General features: G+C 32.8%; 1 protein-coding gene across 1 annotated transcript in view; it reads left to right on the top strand.

The window, feature by feature from the left end:
* The window catches only part of LOC128994296 (nucleosome-remodeling factor subunit NURF301), a 164,464-nt gene that overhangs the window by 106,023 nt on the left and 36,723 nt on the right, over positions 1-21,718 (top strand). The window contains exons 30-33 of the mRNA XM_054418767.1: positions 8,461-8,624; positions 12,149-12,326; positions 18,960-19,221; positions 21,527-21,704. Of these exons, the coding sequence (XP_054274742.1) occupies positions 8,461-8,624; positions 12,149-12,326; positions 18,960-19,221; positions 21,527-21,704 (782 nt within the window). The remainder of the gene's footprint in view (positions 1-8,460; positions 8,625-12,148; positions 12,327-18,959; positions 19,222-21,526; positions 21,705-21,718) is intronic.

Below are 21,718 nucleotides of genomic sequence, written 5' to 3'. Positions count from 1 at the left end.
ACTTGGCAGATTTATTTATTTTATACTAAGCTATTAATATTTTAATAAAAACACACTTGATTAGTTTCCCTGTAGCAGCAAACCTAGGTACTCGTTAAAACATAAATGTTAATTTAATAGATTAATTGAAAATCTATCCAGGCAAATGGAAAATGTAGTCGGCAGGTTTGCTGCAGCGGGGGTATTAACTCATTATCCTACATTGTCGTAGTCTTCACTGTCGTCTTGAGTTTGTCTTTATCCATTTAAACAGGAATTATATCAACAATGGCAAAATACTGGGCTAGGTAAGCCTGAGTTCACGCAACTATACATCTTTTCAATTCTGTTCACTGGTGTATATGAAGCGCAACAATAAAACAACTTGATATTAATAAACCATATTAGGTTCATATCCGAGTTTACCCATAGTTTACTGAGGTTTTCTTCGCCAAAATGAATAACACAGCTCATTTAGAGCTTGAGTTATAGATCTTTAATCAAAGACAGTCCTTAAAAATTGAAAACCTAATGCTAGTTAGAGGTTTACAACTCACCTTAGACACTATAAATTTGAATGAAAATTGTCTCAAATGAAAGTTCTAAGTTGACATAGTGTTTTTAGACCGGAACGAAAAACATAGTATACATAGCAGCTGAGAAATATCTCTTTAAATATAGAAGAAAGTTAAGAAAAAACAAGTTTTATTCTACGTTTAAGCTTATAACTCGCCCCAAAAATGTCAGATTTCAATAAATAATAGCTCTAAAGAACCACATTAATTCACTGAGTATACTCATACCAAAACATACAATATCACGTAAAAATAACTGAAGACACAATCATTAACTAAAGATAAATTGTAAAAATCTATTTTTTTTGTTGTGTGGGGGTCCACAACTCGTATTGAACTCAACCGATTTGAATAGTCAATGGCTTAAATTAAAGCCAGTAACTCACTGACTATTTCTAGTATATAACCTTTCATGTAACGTAATTATAACCAGAAGTAATACGTTTAATTGAAGAGAAATCATGGAAAAACTCAAATGTTAGTTGGTTAAAGTTCTATAAATCCCCTCAAACCCGATGGATTTGAATGACCAATGCCTCAAATGAAAGCCAGTAGTTTCCTGAGTATATTATTATCGATTCAAAGAAAATTATACAAACATTAAAATCTTTTTTGGTTGAAGTCTTGTAATTCACCTCCAACTCGTTCAGTATCAGTGATCTTGATGTCAAATGGAAGCCAGTTGTTTACTGAGTGTTTTTATTGCAATACATACAACATCTAATAATAATAAATCAATGGGTTGATCTAAATTTAAACTTTCCTTTTTGAAAAAATATCGTTTCTTTGGAGTGGAGATGAATAGATCGGCCTTAAAGTCCTTAAATATAAATAGGTAATAGTTCAAATGAAATTTAGTAATTTTACAAACATTTTAATACCAAAAACAGCCAGGGAGAAGTACCGGATGGTCTCAGGAAAGATGTTACAATTTTATTGAACATATAAAATATCCTTATTTTTCATTGAAAATCAATAAATAATTTATTTTCTAACGCTATGTTCTGACGTTATCCTTGATCTAACAAAGCATCCAATAGATGTATTCGATGCCAAATTTAAAGGTCTACAATCTTTATCATGCATATTATAGTCATATTTTGAGTAATTAAGGTGCAAAATTGAAATAAAAAGAAATATGTCATTATGTTTTTATAAATTGTGAACTTTGAAAAATAATAATGACCTTGAAACAAATTATATGTATTTAATATATGGTATTTTTGAGTAGCGAATTTAACCATAAACGTTTGAAAATAACTTGCATTGCTCTAGCTTAAATAGTTTTTTAGTTACATTGGTTTAAGTATAAGCTTACACTGTAATTTACGTTTCCCGCCATTTTCCAAGATGGCGGCTGTTGCCCAAGGGTACCAAAAAAGTACCCGGTGGTTTTAGGGTCTACTAACCCTAGACATCACATATCAACAATAAAAAAAACTTAATAGGACAAAACCAGGTTCGGATCAATTCTGCCGGACTAAACCTAATATAATGACATATAAAGAAAAACCAAAACTTATACAGTAAGACATCAGTTAAATTGAATACTACTGTAATAAATAAAGCGCAACACTAACGATAACTAATTTGTAAATAGTGATGTGTTGGTACGTAAAAATTATTCTTGTTGATGCCACCGGTTCTAAGGAAAAAACCAGTACCAAAAACCAACGATTACAGTTAAGAACTATAGTAGGTACATCCGACAAATTAAATGCGTTAATCCAGTTCCAATGCTCTCCAATCTCTCTTGGTTTTGGATTTTCAAGCAAAAAGTTATCGAAAATTAAAGTTGTTTCCCATTAATTGAATTATTTGTAAACAACTTTTAATGTAATCATTTTGGTGACAGTTTGAACAAAACAACCTCATCCAAACAGCTTTTTGTTATTTAAAAGATTGCGTATTCTCTAAACTATGTTTCGTGCAGTATATGAAGTTAACATAAGAAGGAAATGTGAAAAAAATCACACAATGTTGTGTTTTTTAACGTTTTTAATTTGATTTCCTAAGTAGGTAGGCCATGTATTGTAGGGAAAAGTACCGGTATCAAGGATCGTCGTCGAATAGGTTGTCATGAATAATTGAGTAGGCCTACGTACCCTAGATACAGTCTATGGCTGTATGGTCCAGCGATTGCAGCACATAGCGGTGAGTAGAAACCGAAAGTGACACATTGGAAAAGCGAGTTTAGCATCATCCGTAAACCGGCAAACCTCTGTTACAATCACCCACTGCAGTAATGATTTTTCACTTTACACCTCACACAACCGCCATTGAAACGCCTCCAATGAGTGAAAACCTTGTTAGTAAGCTATTGGCGACGATGATTTTATAAATGTATGTTCCCAGTCCTATACAACGCTGATTCAAGGTCTTTTTCCCGGTTATCAAAACTTCAGAACAATTTTATACGCGAAGAATCTCTAATTTCATTTACGGTTACAATACACATTATTGAACTTTCGATTAATTAAATCCTTTATGTAAGGAAAATCGTTTTTAATCTCACTTGGTTTGGATTTTGCTTTCAAAACGTTATTGGAAATGTTTGCGGTATTTGTAAACAACATATCAGCATCAGTGACAATATTGACAATTAGCTAGAAAACATAATCTTGATCCGAACAGCTGTTCGTTATTTCATAGATGATTATGTGACGGACATTGGGTCTGGGAGAAAACTTGACAAAAATCGCACAAAATCGGGTTTTTAAACATCCGTCATTTTATTTAAAAAAATAGTGAGGCCATATTTTAATGGCTAAAGACAATCTCACCAATAATCCAGTGAATACATTAAAATGAATTGGATCTTGATAGGTACTCTCGTTTTTCAGGAGAAGGCCGCTTAAAAAGCCTCTTGGGCCGTAACAGACAGACTGACAGACAGAAATAGAGATGAGGCTTGTTTCGGCTTCTTAAATGTATAAAACGGAAAAATAATCTAAAAATTTATAATTTTGAGCAATATACAGACAAAACTCTAATTTTATTTTTATAGATAGTATAATCATTATGCTGAAGTCGTGTGTGAATTATTTACAAAATAAACTACACATCTTTTTTTTCTTAAGTATTAACTGTCAAAAAGTAATAAACCCAAAACACGGTAAAGTCAAATACTTTCAGTGGAATAAATTATAGTCGGAGGCAATTCTTATTTCAATACCTTTAGTAATATTAACTAAAATCTATCATACTACAGTAGCTTACAGAAGTTATTGTCAAATTTAAAGATATACACAAAAATTTTGTTATGAGACAAGATGTTTATTATTGCCTCTCACTGGAGGCTTGAGTCACAATAAAACACTGTTGACCTTGGAATCGTTGAAGCCCCTCCCCCTCCCAATATTTTTTAAGATAAATACAAAATGACTTATACTCTTATATGACTCTTATATACTCTTATATGAGCAATGTTTGCTTGTATGTATGTATGCTTGCACAAAGATCTCATAAAACGGCTTAGACGATTTCCTTAAATTGTTATAAATAATAATTTATATCTGGCCGAAAAAATATGTTTACTGCAGTTAAAACTGCCAACAAATATCTAATTACGTTAAAAAAATAAAATTGAAAGTCAAAATTTTTTAACATTGGTCTTATGGGTTGCAAAGTAGTTGGTTGAACAAAATAACAAGGAAAAAGTAAACAAAAGATTTGTCACATGTAGGAATGTGGGATGCAGAATTGTTTTTTCTCGATTTGATGCATCGATAGGATTCAAAGAACTTTGATTCAAATCGATTGCATTTGATTCAATGCAGAACGGCATGATTTACATTCAAAATTATTTATAACATGTGTTTCTGTAATGGATCGTTTACCTTACCCTTTTCCAGATACCAATTAGGTATTAATATAATAGATTTTGGGGTTATTTCACAATTTAATTTGTTATCTGGATCACGGGTTTTAATAAAATCCAAAGCCATATATTATTTCAACATATTTGCCAAGTTTTATGAAAATCATCCATAAACAAGCTCAAACTACAACATTTTCCATAAGAATAACATGGGAATTTTAAATTTACAATTTTTTGAGTTTTCTCCATAACCAATAACTGTACAAAAACACAATACTGAATTATTTGTTTTTTTTTTAATCCTCTTTAAGAAGGTCTAGAGATAAATTGCATCATTTTATGTTTTGAGGGTCAAAAATTAGAAAAACCAACTTTTACCCCAAAAAACGGGGTTGCGGATTTTTATCCCCTGGAATTTTACCTACTGGGCAAACGTGACGTCACAAACCAGGGGGTAAAATTCTGGCCGTGAACTTTAATAGTAAACATTTTATTATTAAGTAGCCTATCTTAATTTATTTGTAACATTAACTAATACAACAGGTTTTTAATTTTAATTTTGAGATTCGAGTATCAGGATTCGATCTTTGAAGCCAACTGTTGGTTAATATGATCAAAATAAAACAGCGAATTGTGGTTACTAAGATGAGATTACAAAATAAATAAATAAAGATAGGCTACTAAATAAATTTATCCCGCCTTACACCTTCAAACCAAATTTAATCAAAATCGGATAAAAATTACTCAAGTTATCAAGTTCACGGACACATATATATATATATATATAATATATATATATATATAATATATATATACAGGCTGTATATGAAGTCCTGCACGGGCTTAATATTTTCCAAACGACAACAGATAAATCAATAAGATTTGGTACATAAACACCACACCTAAAAATCTACTTTTTCAAGGAATTATCAATTTTCTGTCATATCATGGGGACGTCCCGCAAGGAGTCAGAAGGAAATCTTAAATAGAAGCATAGGTTGGCATGTAAATCAAATTAAAGGTCTTTAATAGCAGAATATAATGCCACAAATTTGAACTCAAACGGACAACCGAGCCAATAATCACAGTTGTTCAAAGATTAATTTAATTTTCATTGCTATTATACGCTTACTCCTCAGGGGGCACAGCCCTAGGAATCGGAAGAAAATTGTTAACGTAAGCATAGGTCGATATGCACATCAAATTAAAGGTCTTCGCTAGTAGATTACAATGCCGTAAATTCAAGCTCAAAAGAACTCCTGAGTAAAAAATGGCAGTCGTTCAAAGATTCAAAATGGCGGATTCAAGAAATCTTTGAACGGCCGCCATTTTGCGCAGGATCAACCTTTTGAAGTGCGGTTTGCGGCATTGTATTCTACTAAAAAAGACCTTTCATTTGACGTGCATTTTTATTGACCTATGCTCCTATTTAAGATTTCCTTCTGACTCCTTGCAGGACGTCCCCATGATTATGTTAGAAAATTCATAGTTCCTTGAAAAAGTAGATTTTTAGGTGTGGTGTTGATGTACCAAATCTTATTGATTTATCTGTTGTCGTTAAGAAAATATTAAGCCCGTGCGGGACTTTATATACACCCTGTATATACATATATACAAATTTGAACGAATGGTGTTTTTGTCCTCTGGGGACATCAAAATGAAAAAGTAAATCAGTCCCGGGCCTTAGTCTTACCGTGCCACCTACCGTAATAGCTATTTCTCTACAGGGAAGAGATTTTTTTACGAAACTTAGCAAAATTGTTTACACTATAGTAAGTAACATTTATAAAAAAAATTATTATTTTAACTTTCCAAATTTCAAAATGGCGGCCGTTTGAATTTTGTAATGCCAAATTTCATGAAAACCGGTACCTAAATCAAAATTTTGCTAGACACAAAAGTTTTAGTATTTATTATGACAAATCCAACAAAACAAAAATGAATAAAATCGGTTCATAAATAAAGAAGCTGTGTTTATTTTAGTAATTTAGACTGAACTTATTAATATTAAAATGTATTAAATGTAATGTAATAATTTATCTAACGTATTAAGTAATTTGCATGTATAGCCCATCACGCTTTTTTGTGACACCCTGTATATAATATATATGTGTCCGTTAGTACGATAACTCGAACAAAAATGATAAAATTTGGTATAAACGTGTAAATCTACATTTATTCTAAAGAGTTCACAAACCAGCATGATGGGACCATGGGAACGGGGGTATATGGGGAGTTTTATAGGGGGGAAAATGGGTTTTTCCCATTTTTGACCCTAAAAACATAACATTTTGGAATATTTTTCCCAACCATTTTGTAGAGCTTAAAAAAATAAATAATTTATTATATTGAAGCATTGTTGTATGCCTAATGTTTACAGAGAAAATTTAAAAAAGTATAAATTTAAAATTCCCAAGTTATTCTTATGGAGAAAATTAAAACTGTTGTAGTTTACTTGTTTATGGATATATGTTCACTAGTTAGCCGCCCGTGCTCCGCCACGGGAATATTGTCAAATCAAATAAAATCAATTCAAAATCATGTTTATTTCAGTACCGGTAAGTAAATACATTGTTACAATACTTTGCCAGTAAAAGTTTCATAGTTATGCAATGATATAAATAAATAAAATAATATACTAACATTACAGTTTCTTGAGCAACTTCCCTGTGTGCCTACTGGAAAAAATAGTTAGGGTATAGTTCACTGATAAATTGTAGTTCTACATATCCAGAATACTCGCCATCTCGAGAAGGTAAAGATTGGTACTACTGAACGTCAAACACTGATCTTAAGTAAGATTCATCATCACCTACGATAAAATGTTTGTATGTTTCCCACTCATTAGCAATTATCTGCACAACTTGCAAGTGGATTTCCCCATGATTGTTCTGGTGGGATAAATGATTTAGATCGGAACAAACAGTTTCCGTCCCCTACTTTAGGTATTATTTCACGTTCCATCCATACCCTAACTCAAACTCAATTACCACTTTCCTTTGGATCATTTTACATTAAAAGTAACACATATTTTGAAAATACAAATTTATATTGTAGTTACACGTATTTGTAATCGCCATCTCCAGAAGGTAAAGTTTGGTAGGCCTACTGCTTAACGCCAAACACTTACCTGAAGTAATATTGACCACCTATGATAAAATGTTTGTATGTTTCCCACACATTAGCAATTTTCCACACAACCTGCAAGCGGATTTCACTATGATTGTTCTGGTGGCCGTAGGGAATAAATTATATTGATCGGAATAAACAGCTTTTGTCCCCTACTTTGGCTATTATTTCATGTTCCATACTCTAACCTAAAATCAATTAGCACTTTCCTTCAAATCAGTTTGCAGGAAAACTAATACAGTATACGAAAATACAAAATTTACACAAAAACATAGGCTACAAATATTGTTTAAATAACACATTTTGGTATAATAAGTTAACAAATACACTTTTCCTTGATCTAAATCGTGTCTGTTTTTAACAGGAACTTCTAGATTAATAATTACATACCGAAAGTGAGGTTATAAAAATAATAACAAATGTCTGACAAACATTAAACAGCTGACAAATCATTTATAAACTGTGTTTTATAATCTTCAATAAGAATTGTATTGACTCGACCTTTGAAGGGCTGTAGTGCTTAGCCCTTAGAAAAAACGTAATTTCTAAGGAAGTTCGGCAAATCTACGCATTACATCCTTTAATTTGAGGCATACATCTTGTAGATCGGTCCAGTAATAACTGAGAAAACAGTGTTACAACTGTGTATTAAATATATAGAAGATACAATTTGGCAAATGCATTCATTTCATACTATACTATTGACGTTTGGTCACAAAACACTTTTTACCTTCCCCGTGGCAGCAAAACTAAGCACTCGTTAAATCTAATGCTATTTAAATTGGGAATAATTATGTCTTATTTATGGTAATATTTGAGTAAAAATGTAATCAGACAAGTGGAAATTCCCTTAGTCTGCAGGTTTGCTGTGGTGGGGGTATTTATTTATTTTTGATGCATCACACACCCCTACTTCTATCCCACATACAGTTTAATCATTAGTGTTGATTTTTTCAGCACAAGCAATGGCTGGCAACCAAGGAGTGCTTGGCCCTACCAAGATCTACCTAGCTGTTCAGCCCCCCCAGCCTGCCACCACAGCCACCCCTACGCCAGCTCCTGCCACTCCTGCTACCCCTCAGACTAAGGTGGTGGTACAACCAGTGACAGACAATACCCCTGTACGTACCAGATACAACCACAACCTTCACGCATGCTATGCTCCTGTCAAGTGTCGTTTGTACTTTGATGATACTTACTATCCAGACGATTACCTGTAATCAGTAACTAAAAATCTGTTATCGTTCACCTCCGATATCCACCTAACAATTTGAATGGTGATTCCATTTTAATTCAATTTAGTTTTTTTAAGGATTTTTTTCTGTTGTACTTTATTTTTAAGAAAAAAATATTATGAAAGATCCACGTACATTAAACGCATACACACAACTCCATACCCAACAAATTTCATAGTATGAAAATGGTTTTAACAATATATTTGTTAAAATATAGTACAATTTTTGTTCATTCTGAGTGGATTTCATTTCATGTCATTTTTTCTATATATTTTTATGCTTTGATACAAGTGTTTTTCTAGCTCTTAATATAATATGAATAAATAATTAGGATACTACTGAAATGTTAAAAACTGTAATTTTTATCTGAGCCATCTAGGACCATTCACATCTTAAGGGGGAAAAAATGTGTATTCACATATTTTTAGTAATTTGTTTAGCACAGCATTTATTTAGTCAGCATCTTGCTTATTATGTTAATATGTTTAAATTTGTCTTTTGTTTAAGAAGGTAGTGGATGCAGCAAGCCTTTGTTAAAAAATTAGTTTATCTTCACTGCTCTAAAACTATCATAATAAAAGTACAGTTTTTATATTTATCAAAACTTTAAAAACAAAATATAAATTGTGTACTTTTTTCTTTAAATAGTAGGCCTATTATTTGTTCCATTTAATGTAAAATGTAAACAAAATAAACTTTAACTGTGTTATTTTTGTATATTTTTTATTTTTGTTTGAGTATAGTATTTCAAGTAGTTAATATTGGGAAAAGCCTAAATCATGAAGTAACTTCAGGTTTTAAAAATTAAATGGATATACTGTTAAAAGATAAGCATTTTGTTGATAAAATGTCTGGTTATTGTTTTGTTCTGCGTCCACTACTTTCTTTTTTTATATGTTACTATTATTTTCTATTAAAGTAAATAAACAATCCTGAAGATATGCTATGGTGAAGGCTTTGTCTCAAATAATTTTAATGACTTAAACAGCATTCATGAACTAAATGTCAATGAAGTAAAAATAGAAAAAATACAACAACTATTTTAAAACATAATTTACTCTTTAATTCCAATACTGGCCTTTATATTCTTTTTACTTTTCTCACTTCAGGGTCTATTTTAAAGTATATCTTTCATAAGTCACTTGAATTTAAAAAGGACTATTTACAATATTAAAATGATTCAATCTATTTTAAATACATTTACAAAAAATAACAAACTAAAATGGAAATGATTAACACCATAATTAATGATTATGGAAATGATGTAGTCTAACTCCAAAACACTGTCATAATTATTTTTTCAAAGTGAGAGAATATGTGATGCTGAATATTGTTAAAAAGATGCTTGAAATTGTTTTTGCTTTTATATCATTTTAATGTTTGACAATGACCAAAGGGTATTCATACTTGATTTAGGTCCTTAGTTACTTTAAGTGATAAGATAAAACACCATGTCCTGTCAGATGGGAGTTGCATCTTTTGCAAGGGTGAATTTGGTAGCTTCTCAAATAAGTACATATTTTGCTTTATTAATTTTAATTTGTAATAGTCATCTATCCTTAAAAAATCTAAAATCATGTAGGTTTTATTCTTATTTTATGTCAATTAAGTTTTTAAGGTGAAAAGAAACACTCATGTATAAGATTTATCCTATAACGAATATTAAATGCAGTTGATTATTTGATTTCATTACAATAACATCATAACATCGTCCACAGATGGACGAGATAGGATTTTTAGTTTGAGATGAGACGGGATTTTTTATTCCTCAAAAAAATTATGAGACGATCGAGACAAGATTTCCCTTTTCATAAATAACGGGAAATGCCGGTTCGACATTTTTATCTGATTTTGTAACATTGTTAAATACCTACTGATTTATGGCAGATGACTTTTTAAATACAAAAATAATTATAACAGTCAAGAATATTTGAAATATTTCACTAAAAAACATGAGTATAAAAAAACAAATCTATATAATTAATACGCTACATGAAACTTTGTCGGTTGAACTCCTCCGCCATTTCTTAACCGATTTTATCCATTGACGTCTCATTGGAAAGAGCGTGTCACGTAGATTTGCAAACTGGCCTTACATTTTTGAAAACGTCCCTTGGGCTCTGCCCCAGTGGCTTTGAAAGTTTCCGTGTTATCCTTATGAAGAACATAATTGTTTACATTTTGATCAGCTGTATAATTTAATTTCTGTTATTTATTTTTCAATTCAATGAAACGCATTGAGTACATTTATTTACTATTTGAGTTTGTGTAAACATAACCCCCAAGACGGATCGTGTTAGTATGGTTGTATCTTAAATTTATGTATATATCGTTGTTTTGTGTCGCTATGACGGATCGTGTTAGCATGATTGTAACTTAAATTTGTGCGTTTATCGTTGTTTTGTATAGCTATAATTTGTTTATTTGTTGTTTTTTCTTTAAATGCCTCCGACGCGACGACAACGAAACATAGACAGGAGGCGTAATCGTGATAACGACCGCAGCTACAGAAGTGGCGCGTAATAGGCTTAACTCATCACAGTCAGCACCTGACCCTGGACAATCTCAACTATTAGGTTACAAATGCGCCCTAACACTACCTTAAAACGACTTTTCATTCTCAATTGGTCCTCTATTAATGACCTGCGTGTAGGCTTATTAATAACGAAAATAAACATGGTCTGAGTTACACACCGGTAATTTTGAGTTGACTCTTTTAAACTAATTGTAAATATGACTGTTATTCGTTTTGAAATAACTCCTGTAATACTTTCCAATTGCTCGAATTCAATCATTGCGATGTCAAAACAAAAAAATTACAAAACAAAGCAATATTTACTTTACATGTAAATAGACGTAATTAAATAGGAATACCTTCGCAAAGGAAACACAACATCACGCTCTTGTATTGCAGGTATTGCATTAACTTTTTCAGGTGTTTTTAACTGTTTCTTTTTTTTATAATCTCGTCTTGTAAAAGTCTTGATCAAAATAAAATCTCGTCTCGTAGAACAAGATTTAAAATTTCCCGAAAATTACTCGAAACCGAGTCCCGTCCATTCCTAATAATGTATCTTCATAGTCAAGAAATGTCCACCATTGCTCTCAGCCCAATCATTGTCTGTTATATTGTGTGGTGTGTTTTTGTTTGTTTGTTTGTTTATTCAACTTTTATTTGAACTAAGTCTATTAAAATGTTTGTACACTTATAATTATATGTAATTGGATTGTAAAAAAAAATACAATCAATATATTTTTAAACAATTTTAGCTTTGGTTAAGTGTACAGAATGAAAATTTAATATGGAAACATTTTCTATTATATCTACCTTGCTATTAAGGTAATCTGGTAGACTTAATATTGGAAGGAGGGAAAGCCACTAGTATTGAACTACATTGATGTTACTCTAGGCAAGCGTGGGGGAGAGTGTGGTGTCGCCTCAGCAGAACATGCTGATGAATGGCCAGCAGCAACTGATGAGTCCCCCTATAGGGTCAGCAGCCACTGCCTCTGCTACTAGTGCCTCACCCTTGCAGGCTGCAGCTTCTCCCAACAAGTTTGTAGTCACCCCTGACTACATACAGCAGTGTGAGTACCACAATATAGTATAACCTAGGAGATGTCAATAAATAAATGCTTTCGGAAAACTGAGTTAACTGTAGTACAGTAGACTCCCTCTTAACCGGACTCCTCGGGACTAAGGCCAGTCCGGATAACGGTTTTTCCGGTTAAACCTAACGTCCCCTAAAACTCGTTAAAACGGACCGTTTAAGTGCATACTGTATACAGTATTTGACTTAAATTTAAGAGAGCATTGTATTTAGATACATGATCAATGGTCTCTAATCTTTCCCACGAGAACAGTTGTTTTAGTACCGCCAACTTCCTGCCGATCTAGTTCGGTTTAACCTATGTGCTGATAAAAATTTTCCAGTTAAAGAGATGTCATTTCCACTGAGCGTAGTCCGGTTAAACCGAAAAGGTGTCCGGATAAGAGGGATCTACTGTACGGCCAAATGGCATGTTTCTGTAAAATGGGAACTGCTACTGATTCAAACCGACAAAACTGTATAGTACATATAAGAAACAATATTTTTAGTGCAGACAAACCATGTGAGGTTTTTGCATTTTCCTAACCTATGTATTGGTAACTGGGTAACCCAGCTATTTATACCTCTTCCACTATCTATTCCTGTTCCAAATAGTTTTAAAATAATTTATTATACCTTCCTTTGAATAAAAATGTTTATGTTTCTCGATTTTAATACTCTGTAGAAAAGAAAAGTGTGTTTGAAAAGTTCCAAAATGGGTATATTTAGTGAAAACCCCTGTCCCCTAGGTTAGAAGTTGGATACATAAGCTTATATTTTCAGTAATATTAAAAGGCAATAAATTTTAATTATTTGGTTTGAATTAATTTATAATGTTAAAATATTGACAAAAATTACCAAACAGGCTTTTTAATGAAATTATACTGGCAATAACAATTCTCGTCAGGTCTTTCAACCCTATCGACTCCGGGCGAATCAATATTTCTGCCTCTCAGTTCGTTGTTGACTGTGGGTGAAGTAGGTTAGGCGTGATGTTATGCCAGGCTTTCCACATGTCGCCTTGGCTGAGGTTTACCGCCTCGGAGATCTTGAGCATCTGGTTCATCACCAGATGTTGCCGTGGTCCAGATCAATCCTCCTGGACCTGTCACTGCCCCTTCCACCGCAGTGAGACGTGGTGGCCTTCCATGGACTTTAGTCGCCACCCCTGAAATCGTCTTCATGTTCAGCACACGACATCCAGCCAGGCGCTTGGGTTCGACACATCAAGTATGGGCTAACTCCACCGTTGTAGCCTGTGGCTCACAGTCGCCCAATGGCGGAACTGTACTGTAGAGTGTAGACACTAGACAGACGACACGACGATTTACGTGATGACAATACGATTCCCAATCGACGCTCGACTGTGGATTGAAATAATGTTTTAGCTTTGACTTAAAGTTTAGTTAATTTTGGAAAATACATAATTTTAGTTGTAATTATTGGTTTTTTACTGGTTTACAGTTAATCATAAGTAACTATTGGCAAATATAACGCGAAAAACGTAACATTAAAACTGCTTCAATAGGCCTTAGAAAATTATTTTCTACCACGAATTTTGTTTCAAAGTACCGGTACTACATTTATGTTCATTTTTGAAAATACATAAGTTTTAATTGTAATAACTATTGGTTTTTTAGGTACCGGTTTAAGGTTAATCATAAGTAACTATCATCAAATATAACGCAAAAATCGTAACGTTTGGCAGTTTGAAACTGCTTCAGGAGTACAAGTTTATTCTGCAAGTTTTTAAACTCATTAATGTTAATTTTTAACCTTAATTTGCAGTGTTTTTCGAGTGAATATTAAGAGTTAATTTTCCTTAAGGGCTAATAAACGTATGTGGGTTTTTAATTATTTACCAATATCCGTTATTTTAATTTGTTTTTACATTTTTTATTGGGCTTTTCTTATACCTAGCCTATATTAGTCGCCGGGAATTTCGTACTTTTTAGCTGGGAAAACCAGAAAAAATGTGTGAATTTTGTTTATGGATTCTCCTGACAACCCCGAAAAGGATCTCATAGTTCACCAAGGACCTGGGATTTGACGGAGAACGATGACCTGTGAATGAGGGTGCACAATAAGCTGTTCCAGCTGTGATGCAATCCCTGGATCACTTAACAAAAAACATGTGCCCTTAAAAGAGGGTTTTCAACAAAACAATTTTTTGGGGAAGTTTCACATTTCATTTCATTTCATATAACGTTATTCATTAAAGTACAATACATAGATACAGGAATGGCGTCAAGAGTAATTTAACAAATCTAACTTAACTAAAACTAGGTGTTAGCCCGTCCTACGTACGGGAGTAGTAATTTAAAACGGTGTAGGCCTATAATTCAGAACAGCTAGTTTACACGTATAAAGACAAATTTTATTGCAGCCTACAGTAGAAAGAGTAATTATCAATTGAGAAATGTATGGGCCTAGTCAATGATATCACCTTCCATCGCACACCTACCTCTTCCATAATCAATATCACCACAATACAATTACTCATACTATACACAATTTCCAGTAGGTCTGAATTGAAATTCCCTAAAATGAAACGAAAACATCCATTAAAAATTAACAGTACCCATAATTATAACGTTGGTGTCCTGACATCATTAAACGAATCGTCCACACACATCTTTTATGTCAATTTTACGGCATCAATTGCTAAATAAATAAGTGTAAACAAAGAAAAGTAAACACAACAACATATTAGTTTGTTTTGTAAACAGCTGAGTCAAAAATAATATTCATTTGAACAAAAGAACTGGTCACATGTTGAAGGAATTTCAAAAAAGTAAAAACGCTAGTAAAGCTAGTGACGTAATTAATTGTCTATGTTTTTATCCATTTCGTTATCAGTTCCAATATCCTTGATAATTAAACCAACCTCATTGAATCAATGTACATCGTAATTCCCCATGTTCATTTATTTAAGCTATAAAATATTCAGCGCCTCCAAACGTAACCACAACTAAACACACGCCAAACAACTTTTTTAGATTTCATAAAAGGATAGCTCAAATGAAGTAAAAAGAGCAGTGCAATATAAAAGTTCAAACATGAAAATATTAAAATTAAAATAATAGATAAAATTATTTTAAAACCAAAAGTTTCAACTTATGAAATAAAGCAATATAACTTATGGAACTAAAACTCTTCAAAGGAGTACATAGCCTTGTTGATAAGAATTTTTTTTCAATTTTGATTTAAATTTATTTTTGGAGGTTTCTAATTTGATTTCTTTAGGAAGTTTATTATAACATTTCAAACCGGCATATTTAGGTGTCTTTGTGAAAAGTTGCAGAGTATGAGAGCTAGTGGCCAGATTTTATCGATTTCTAGTAAAGTAATTGTGGTAGTCTCCAATAAGTTGCAATTCATCAAATCTGTCTTTTACTGATAACACTGTTTCATAGACATACATTCCATAAACAGTCATAATATTTTCAGTTTTAAAATGTTCTTTGACTGAAGTTTTACGTTTTAAATTGCATAAAATTCTAATAGCTTTTTTGTTTTTTTAGAATTTATTTTAATTTTTTCTTCTTTGCTGCACCATAAAGTGAAACTCCAAATGATATGATTGAATGTATGTATGAAAAATATATAATTTGTAATGTTTCCTTTTCACATAGGGGTTTTAATCTTGTTACGCATATAGGCCAGATGAAATTTTAGAAAGTAACTTGTCAATATGATGGTTCCACTTCAAATTTTCATCAATTTCTAATCCTAAGAATTGGTCTTTATTTTGAATTGTGTTGTTATTAACTAAAATTTTTGGCAGATTTGGCAGTTTAGTTTTTCCTGCTTGAAAACACATAAAACTAGTTTTATCTGTGTTCAAACGCAAATTATTTGAGTAAAAAAAAAAACTGTTAAGTAATAATATATCAGAATTGGCCTTGGCTTCAAGTTCTGCATACGTTTTTGCGGCTATTTTTAAATTTGCATCATCAGCATACAGGGTGATTGAAATAAGTGTGCCAGCCGTTTTATTCGAAAACCATAAGAGATATCAAAAAAAGTTAAATGGTAAGTGCCTTGGACTTTTTATTTTAAAAATTGTAGTAAAGTCGAAAAAATTATTTTAGCCGCCATTTTTCCAATATGGCCGCCAACTTTGATTTTTCTTATGGAACACCCTGTATTTTATGATGTATTCTGGTAGAAAATGTAATTTTAAGACGATTTTATTCTTGTGATTTTTTCATAAACCTAACCGTTTCAAAGATAATAATGGTTTAAGTTGTGAAATTTTGAATGGTTTTCGAATAAAACAGCTGGCATGCTTGCTTAGGCCTCTATCGAAACTCTTTCTCATGCAAAAATTTCAAAACTTTAACCATTATTATCTTTGAAACGGTTAGGTTTATGAAAAAAATCACAAGAATAAAATCGTCTTAAAATCACATTTTCTACCAGACATCATAAAATACAGGATGTTCCATAAGAAAAATCAAAGTTGGCGGCCATAATGGAAAAATGGCGGCTAAAATAATTTTTTTGACTTGACTACAATTTTTTAAATAAAAAATCCAAGGCACTTACCATTTAACTTTTTTTGATATCTCTTATAGTTTGCGAATAAAACGGCTGGCACACTTATATCAATCACCCTGTATAGGCAAAGCTTGCTCAAAACACTTAGTTGGGGAAAATTTTTTAAGTAAAAGATGAATAAAAGAGGGCCTAGGATCGATCCTTGGGGCACCCCATATTTAACTTCCCAAGTACAAGAATTGTAAGAAATTTTATAATTTTTATCATTACAGTGACTCAGTTCCACATATTGTTTTCTATAAAAAAGATATGACTTGAACCAGTTCAATGCAGTACTATTTAGTCCACTACTACTGAGCTTTAAAAGTAACAACTCATGAGAAATGGAGTCAAAAGCTTTACTGAGGTCTATGAACAACCCAACCACTTTAGATTTTCTTTCTAAGCTATCAACGATGGATTCAATGAAAGCTGTGGCAGCTGTTATGACAGATCTGCCACTTCGGAATCCATGTTGGCAGTCATCAAATGTACCATTATTTTCAAAGAAGCATACAAGTTGGTTATAAACAACCTTTTCATAGATTTTTGAAATCAAGACCTTTCATCCAAGTATGCGGTTGATGGGTGTGCGGCTAACGGTTTTCTCAAATTTTCGTGATCCTTGTTAGTTTAATATACTGGGTGGTAAAAATGTACTGGGACGGTTAAATATTTCTTCAAAATTTGGAACACAGTAACTGGGCATTAAAATCATTTTTACACATTATACAATGATGCGCTACCTCCTCAGGGCCTCACGCAGTCGGCCCGCTAGGAGTCAGAAGAAAATCTTAAATGTAAGCATCTTTGCTAGTGAAATACAATGCCAAAAACCTGAACTCAAATGGAAAACTGAGTAAAAAATGGCAGCCATTCAAAGATTTCTTCAATCTGCCATTTTGAATCTTTGAACGGATGTTATATTTTATTCAGTTTCTGTTTAGAGCTCAAATTTGCGGCATTATATTCTACTAATAAACCCCTTTAATTCAATGTGCTTCTTATTGACCTATGCATATGTTTATTATTTCCCTCAGACTTCTAGTGGGCTCTCCTGAAGAGGTAGCTTATAAAAGCAGTGCATATGTGATTACTGTAACTTTGACTCTGTTGTCCGTTTGAGTTTGGGTTTGCGGCATTGTATTTTACCAACATAGACTTTTAATTTGATGTGCATAGTAGGCCTAACCTATGCTTACATTTAAGATTTTCTTCTGACTCCTAGCGGGGTAACACATCACTGAATACTGTGAAAAAATAATTTAATACCCAGTAAAAGTGTAGGCCTACCAAGTTTTGAAGATGTTATTTCTTTTTGAAATATTTTACCGTCCTGGACTTACCACTTACCACCCTGTATGGATAAACATTTGGTGGTTTTAAGAGTAGCAAAAAAAATCTCTGGACTAGGATTTTAAATGTAGGATAAAGAAGATAGCAGCTAGATTACCTTGAAGAAATACAGATGTAGGCAATAGAACATACAGCTACAGCAGACATACATAGAGAAAGTTAGAAAGTAGAGAAAGTTATAAGAGAGGATATTATTTTTGAGGGTAAATAAACTAGTCTGTTAAGCTGTGTTTACACCAAAGTCTTCCATTAAGTTTTCCACTAGTTGCGGCAATAAGTTGCTTTGCTACAAAATTTTCTGTCTCCCACTAAAGTTCTTTCACTAAATTTTGGTTTCTCGCAGAGTTTCGGTAAAGATCAAAGAAATTTGATAACTAAAAGTGGAATATTAGTTGCTACGTGCTTTACACAAGAAACTTGTAGAAAACTAGTGGAGAACTGTTCCCCATCCTTGGATATGGTGTCGGGCAGTAGCATCTCCCCGGCCCTAAAAAAAATCTTCCACTAGTTGCTCAAAATTTTTAAGAGCAACTTTTAGTTGTAAATTAACAGTTGTAAACTTATAGTTGTCAATTTTGGTGTAAACGCGCCTTTACAGTACTAGATAAGAGTAGATGTATTGCTGGCCTGCGCAGTTAGCATAAATATGTTATGCTCAAAGTAAATTTATAACTACCCATAAATACTATTATGAAACTTGTGAGTATCATCTTCGTTTTCATATCTTTTTCAGCCATCAAAAATGCTTTAAAGCAAGAAAACCTGAATCCGGAGATAGAAGAAAAGTTACTTCAGTTGCAGAGGTACCAACAAGAGAAACAAGTTAAAAAAGAGGGCTCAACTCCTGTCGCCCCTACACCAGCTCCTACAGTCACTCCTGCGCCCCGACCCACCCCGTCTAGAAAACGTCCCTCAGCCGCCTCACATCATGAGCCTGCTGATGGAGAAGTGCCCAAGAAGAAAGTCCAGAGAGTTGATCATCACAAGGAACCTAAGTAAGTGGCAGTCAAACGTCCATAAAAAGCTAATTTAATCGTAAGTAAATTTGGCATTTGCTCAATTGACCCATCAGATAAATATTATTCAATAGTGTAGTAACAAGCTTGAGAAATTAAGCATTAAGTCGGAAAATCGAGCTCGAGTCGAGCTTTTACCATCGCGATTGTAAAACGCAACTGCAAAGTTTGAGCCCATGATTGCGGAAGACTTTGATGACGTTTCCGTACCCGCAGGACACGACGATAATGTCTACAAACTGCTGGAGGATTCAGTTATTACCAAGATTGGGGATGACGATAACAACGTGTCTGTGACCTCAGAAGACGACAATGATGACCACACGAACACGGGAGTTATTCAGGATTTTGCCGTGATTGAGGATGACGATAATAACCTTAGGTGAGATTTTCAGGATTATGTCGCTGATGATAAAGTTTCCGTAAATGATGGAGATATTCAGGATTTCGCCGCTATTCTGAGAGACCGCTATGCAAATTAATTTATCTATTCCTCCTGAAATAAATAATGTTCTCTCATTTTGACCATAAAATATTTACCTGCTAACGCTATAGTAAGTTCACTTCAAATACCAAAAAAATCAATAAGTGTTTTATTTATGGTTGGAATAGTTAGCCTATTTATTATTTTAATATTAACTAGTATTTTTCGTCTATGACTGAGCCTTGCAAAAAAAGCATTTTTAAGGAAATAAAATTAGATGAAATTTATTTTTAACTTAGTAGTGTGGGATGGTTTGTAAGTATTATTCAGACTCTGGCTCGATTGGAGTGTTAAAATTGTTTTGTTGATTTTCCATACTTAACAATACGTTTGTTAGTAAAAATCACCCTGTTGCCATTTTTTATCACCTCTTTTTACTTTCAAAATCTAATAGGGGGTATAACCTTAACCTTGCTTCATAAAACCGCTACTTTCCTTAACATTGCTACCTTCCGTAGCAAAATTTGGTAATTTATTGCATAGAAAACACCATAAAACTATTATTTTCTGAAAGAGGAGATTCTAACCTTCATATTTATATAAAAATACCCCCACCACAGCAAACCTGCCGACTAAGTGAATTTCCATTTGTCTGAATTAATTTTTTATTAAATCTATTAAAAAACATTATATTTAATGAGTACGGTACCTAGGTTTGCTACAAGGAAACTAATAAAGTGTATTTTTTTGTAAAATATTAATAGCTTAGTTTAAAATGAATAAAGTTGCCAAGTTTGCTCAAAATTTATCCATAAACAAGCAAACTACGACATTTTACAATATTCTCCATAAGAATAACATGGGAATTTTAAGATTAAAATTTTTTGAACTTTCTCCGTTACCAATAACCGTACAAAAAAAACGTTGATATACTAAATAATTTGTTTTTTAAGCTCCTTAAAAATATCTAGAGAGAAATTGGAAAATTTTGTGTTTTGAGGGTCAAAAATTAGAAAAACTATTTTTTACCCCATAAAACCCCTTGTAAAACCCTGTTCCCATGGTCCGATCTGCTGGTTTGCAAACTCGTTCAAATTTACCCTGCCTTACACCTTAAAACCAAATTTGATCAAAATCGGACAAAAATTACTCAAGTTATCACCGTGCCACCTACGGTAATAGCTACTTAATTCCCTATAGGGAAATTCGCTAACATGATCATGTGCCTTTTATTTGGCCGTGACGACTATTGCAAAAATTAATAATGATTATATGTGCCTTTTATTTGGCCACGACGATTATTGCAAAAAGTAGTTATGATTATCTGTGCCTTTTATTTGGCTACGACGACTATTGCAAAAAGTAGTAATGATTATCTGTGCCTTTTATTTCGCTACGACGATTATTGTCAATAAAGATAATTTGATTTGATTTGATTTGATCCAGCCCAAGAAGATCCAGAATTTTTTTTATCCGATCGGGTGCCGGTTCTAGCTCGGATCCGGTAGTCCGATATCCAGATCCGACCATCACTAGTAATTATGTTAATTCATCATAGAAAGAAGCTTGGCTCGATTGAAAATCTCAGGCTTGCATATCTCTACCATATCTATCCTATAAGAGTTTAAAATCTAACCATGCTAATCCCAGGAATGGTTTTTCTTGTTATATAATCCCATAATTTAATTCATTAAACATCCCCCCCCACCCTTGCACATTTTAAGATGTGGCTTGTAACATAGCTCCAAGATTTAAAAACGCTTGTAATTTTCTTTTCTAACATGTTTTGTTTGATTATCATTGTTGCTGTTGTAATGTTTTATTGGATCATTTATATCCCTAAATGATACTTATTTTTAGGGGTGAGAAAAGTGGAGGGGGAGGAAAAGGCAGATCCACCAAGTTGCAAGAAGAGAAAAAACGTCAGCAGATTCAAACAAAGTTACAGGTCCTTCTATTTAGGCATAAAGAACTGTTGAAGAAGGATATATTGAAAAAACGAGCCCTATTAGAAAAAGATCTACAAATTCAAATACAGGTGAGGATTACAAC

The sequence above is a fragment of the Macrosteles quadrilineatus genome, unplaced genomic scaffold, assembly GCF_028750875.1.
Source record: "Macrosteles quadrilineatus isolate MER2022 unplaced genomic scaffold, UCM_ALF_1.0 Scaffold_1__1_contigs__length_201487025, whole genome shotgun sequence".
Taxonomy (NCBI): Eukaryota; Metazoa; Arthropoda; class Insecta; order Hemiptera; family Cicadellidae; genus Macrosteles; species Macrosteles quadrilineatus.
Note: the sequence above shows the minus strand (reverse complement) of the source record. Positions and strands in the feature narration are given on the sequence as shown.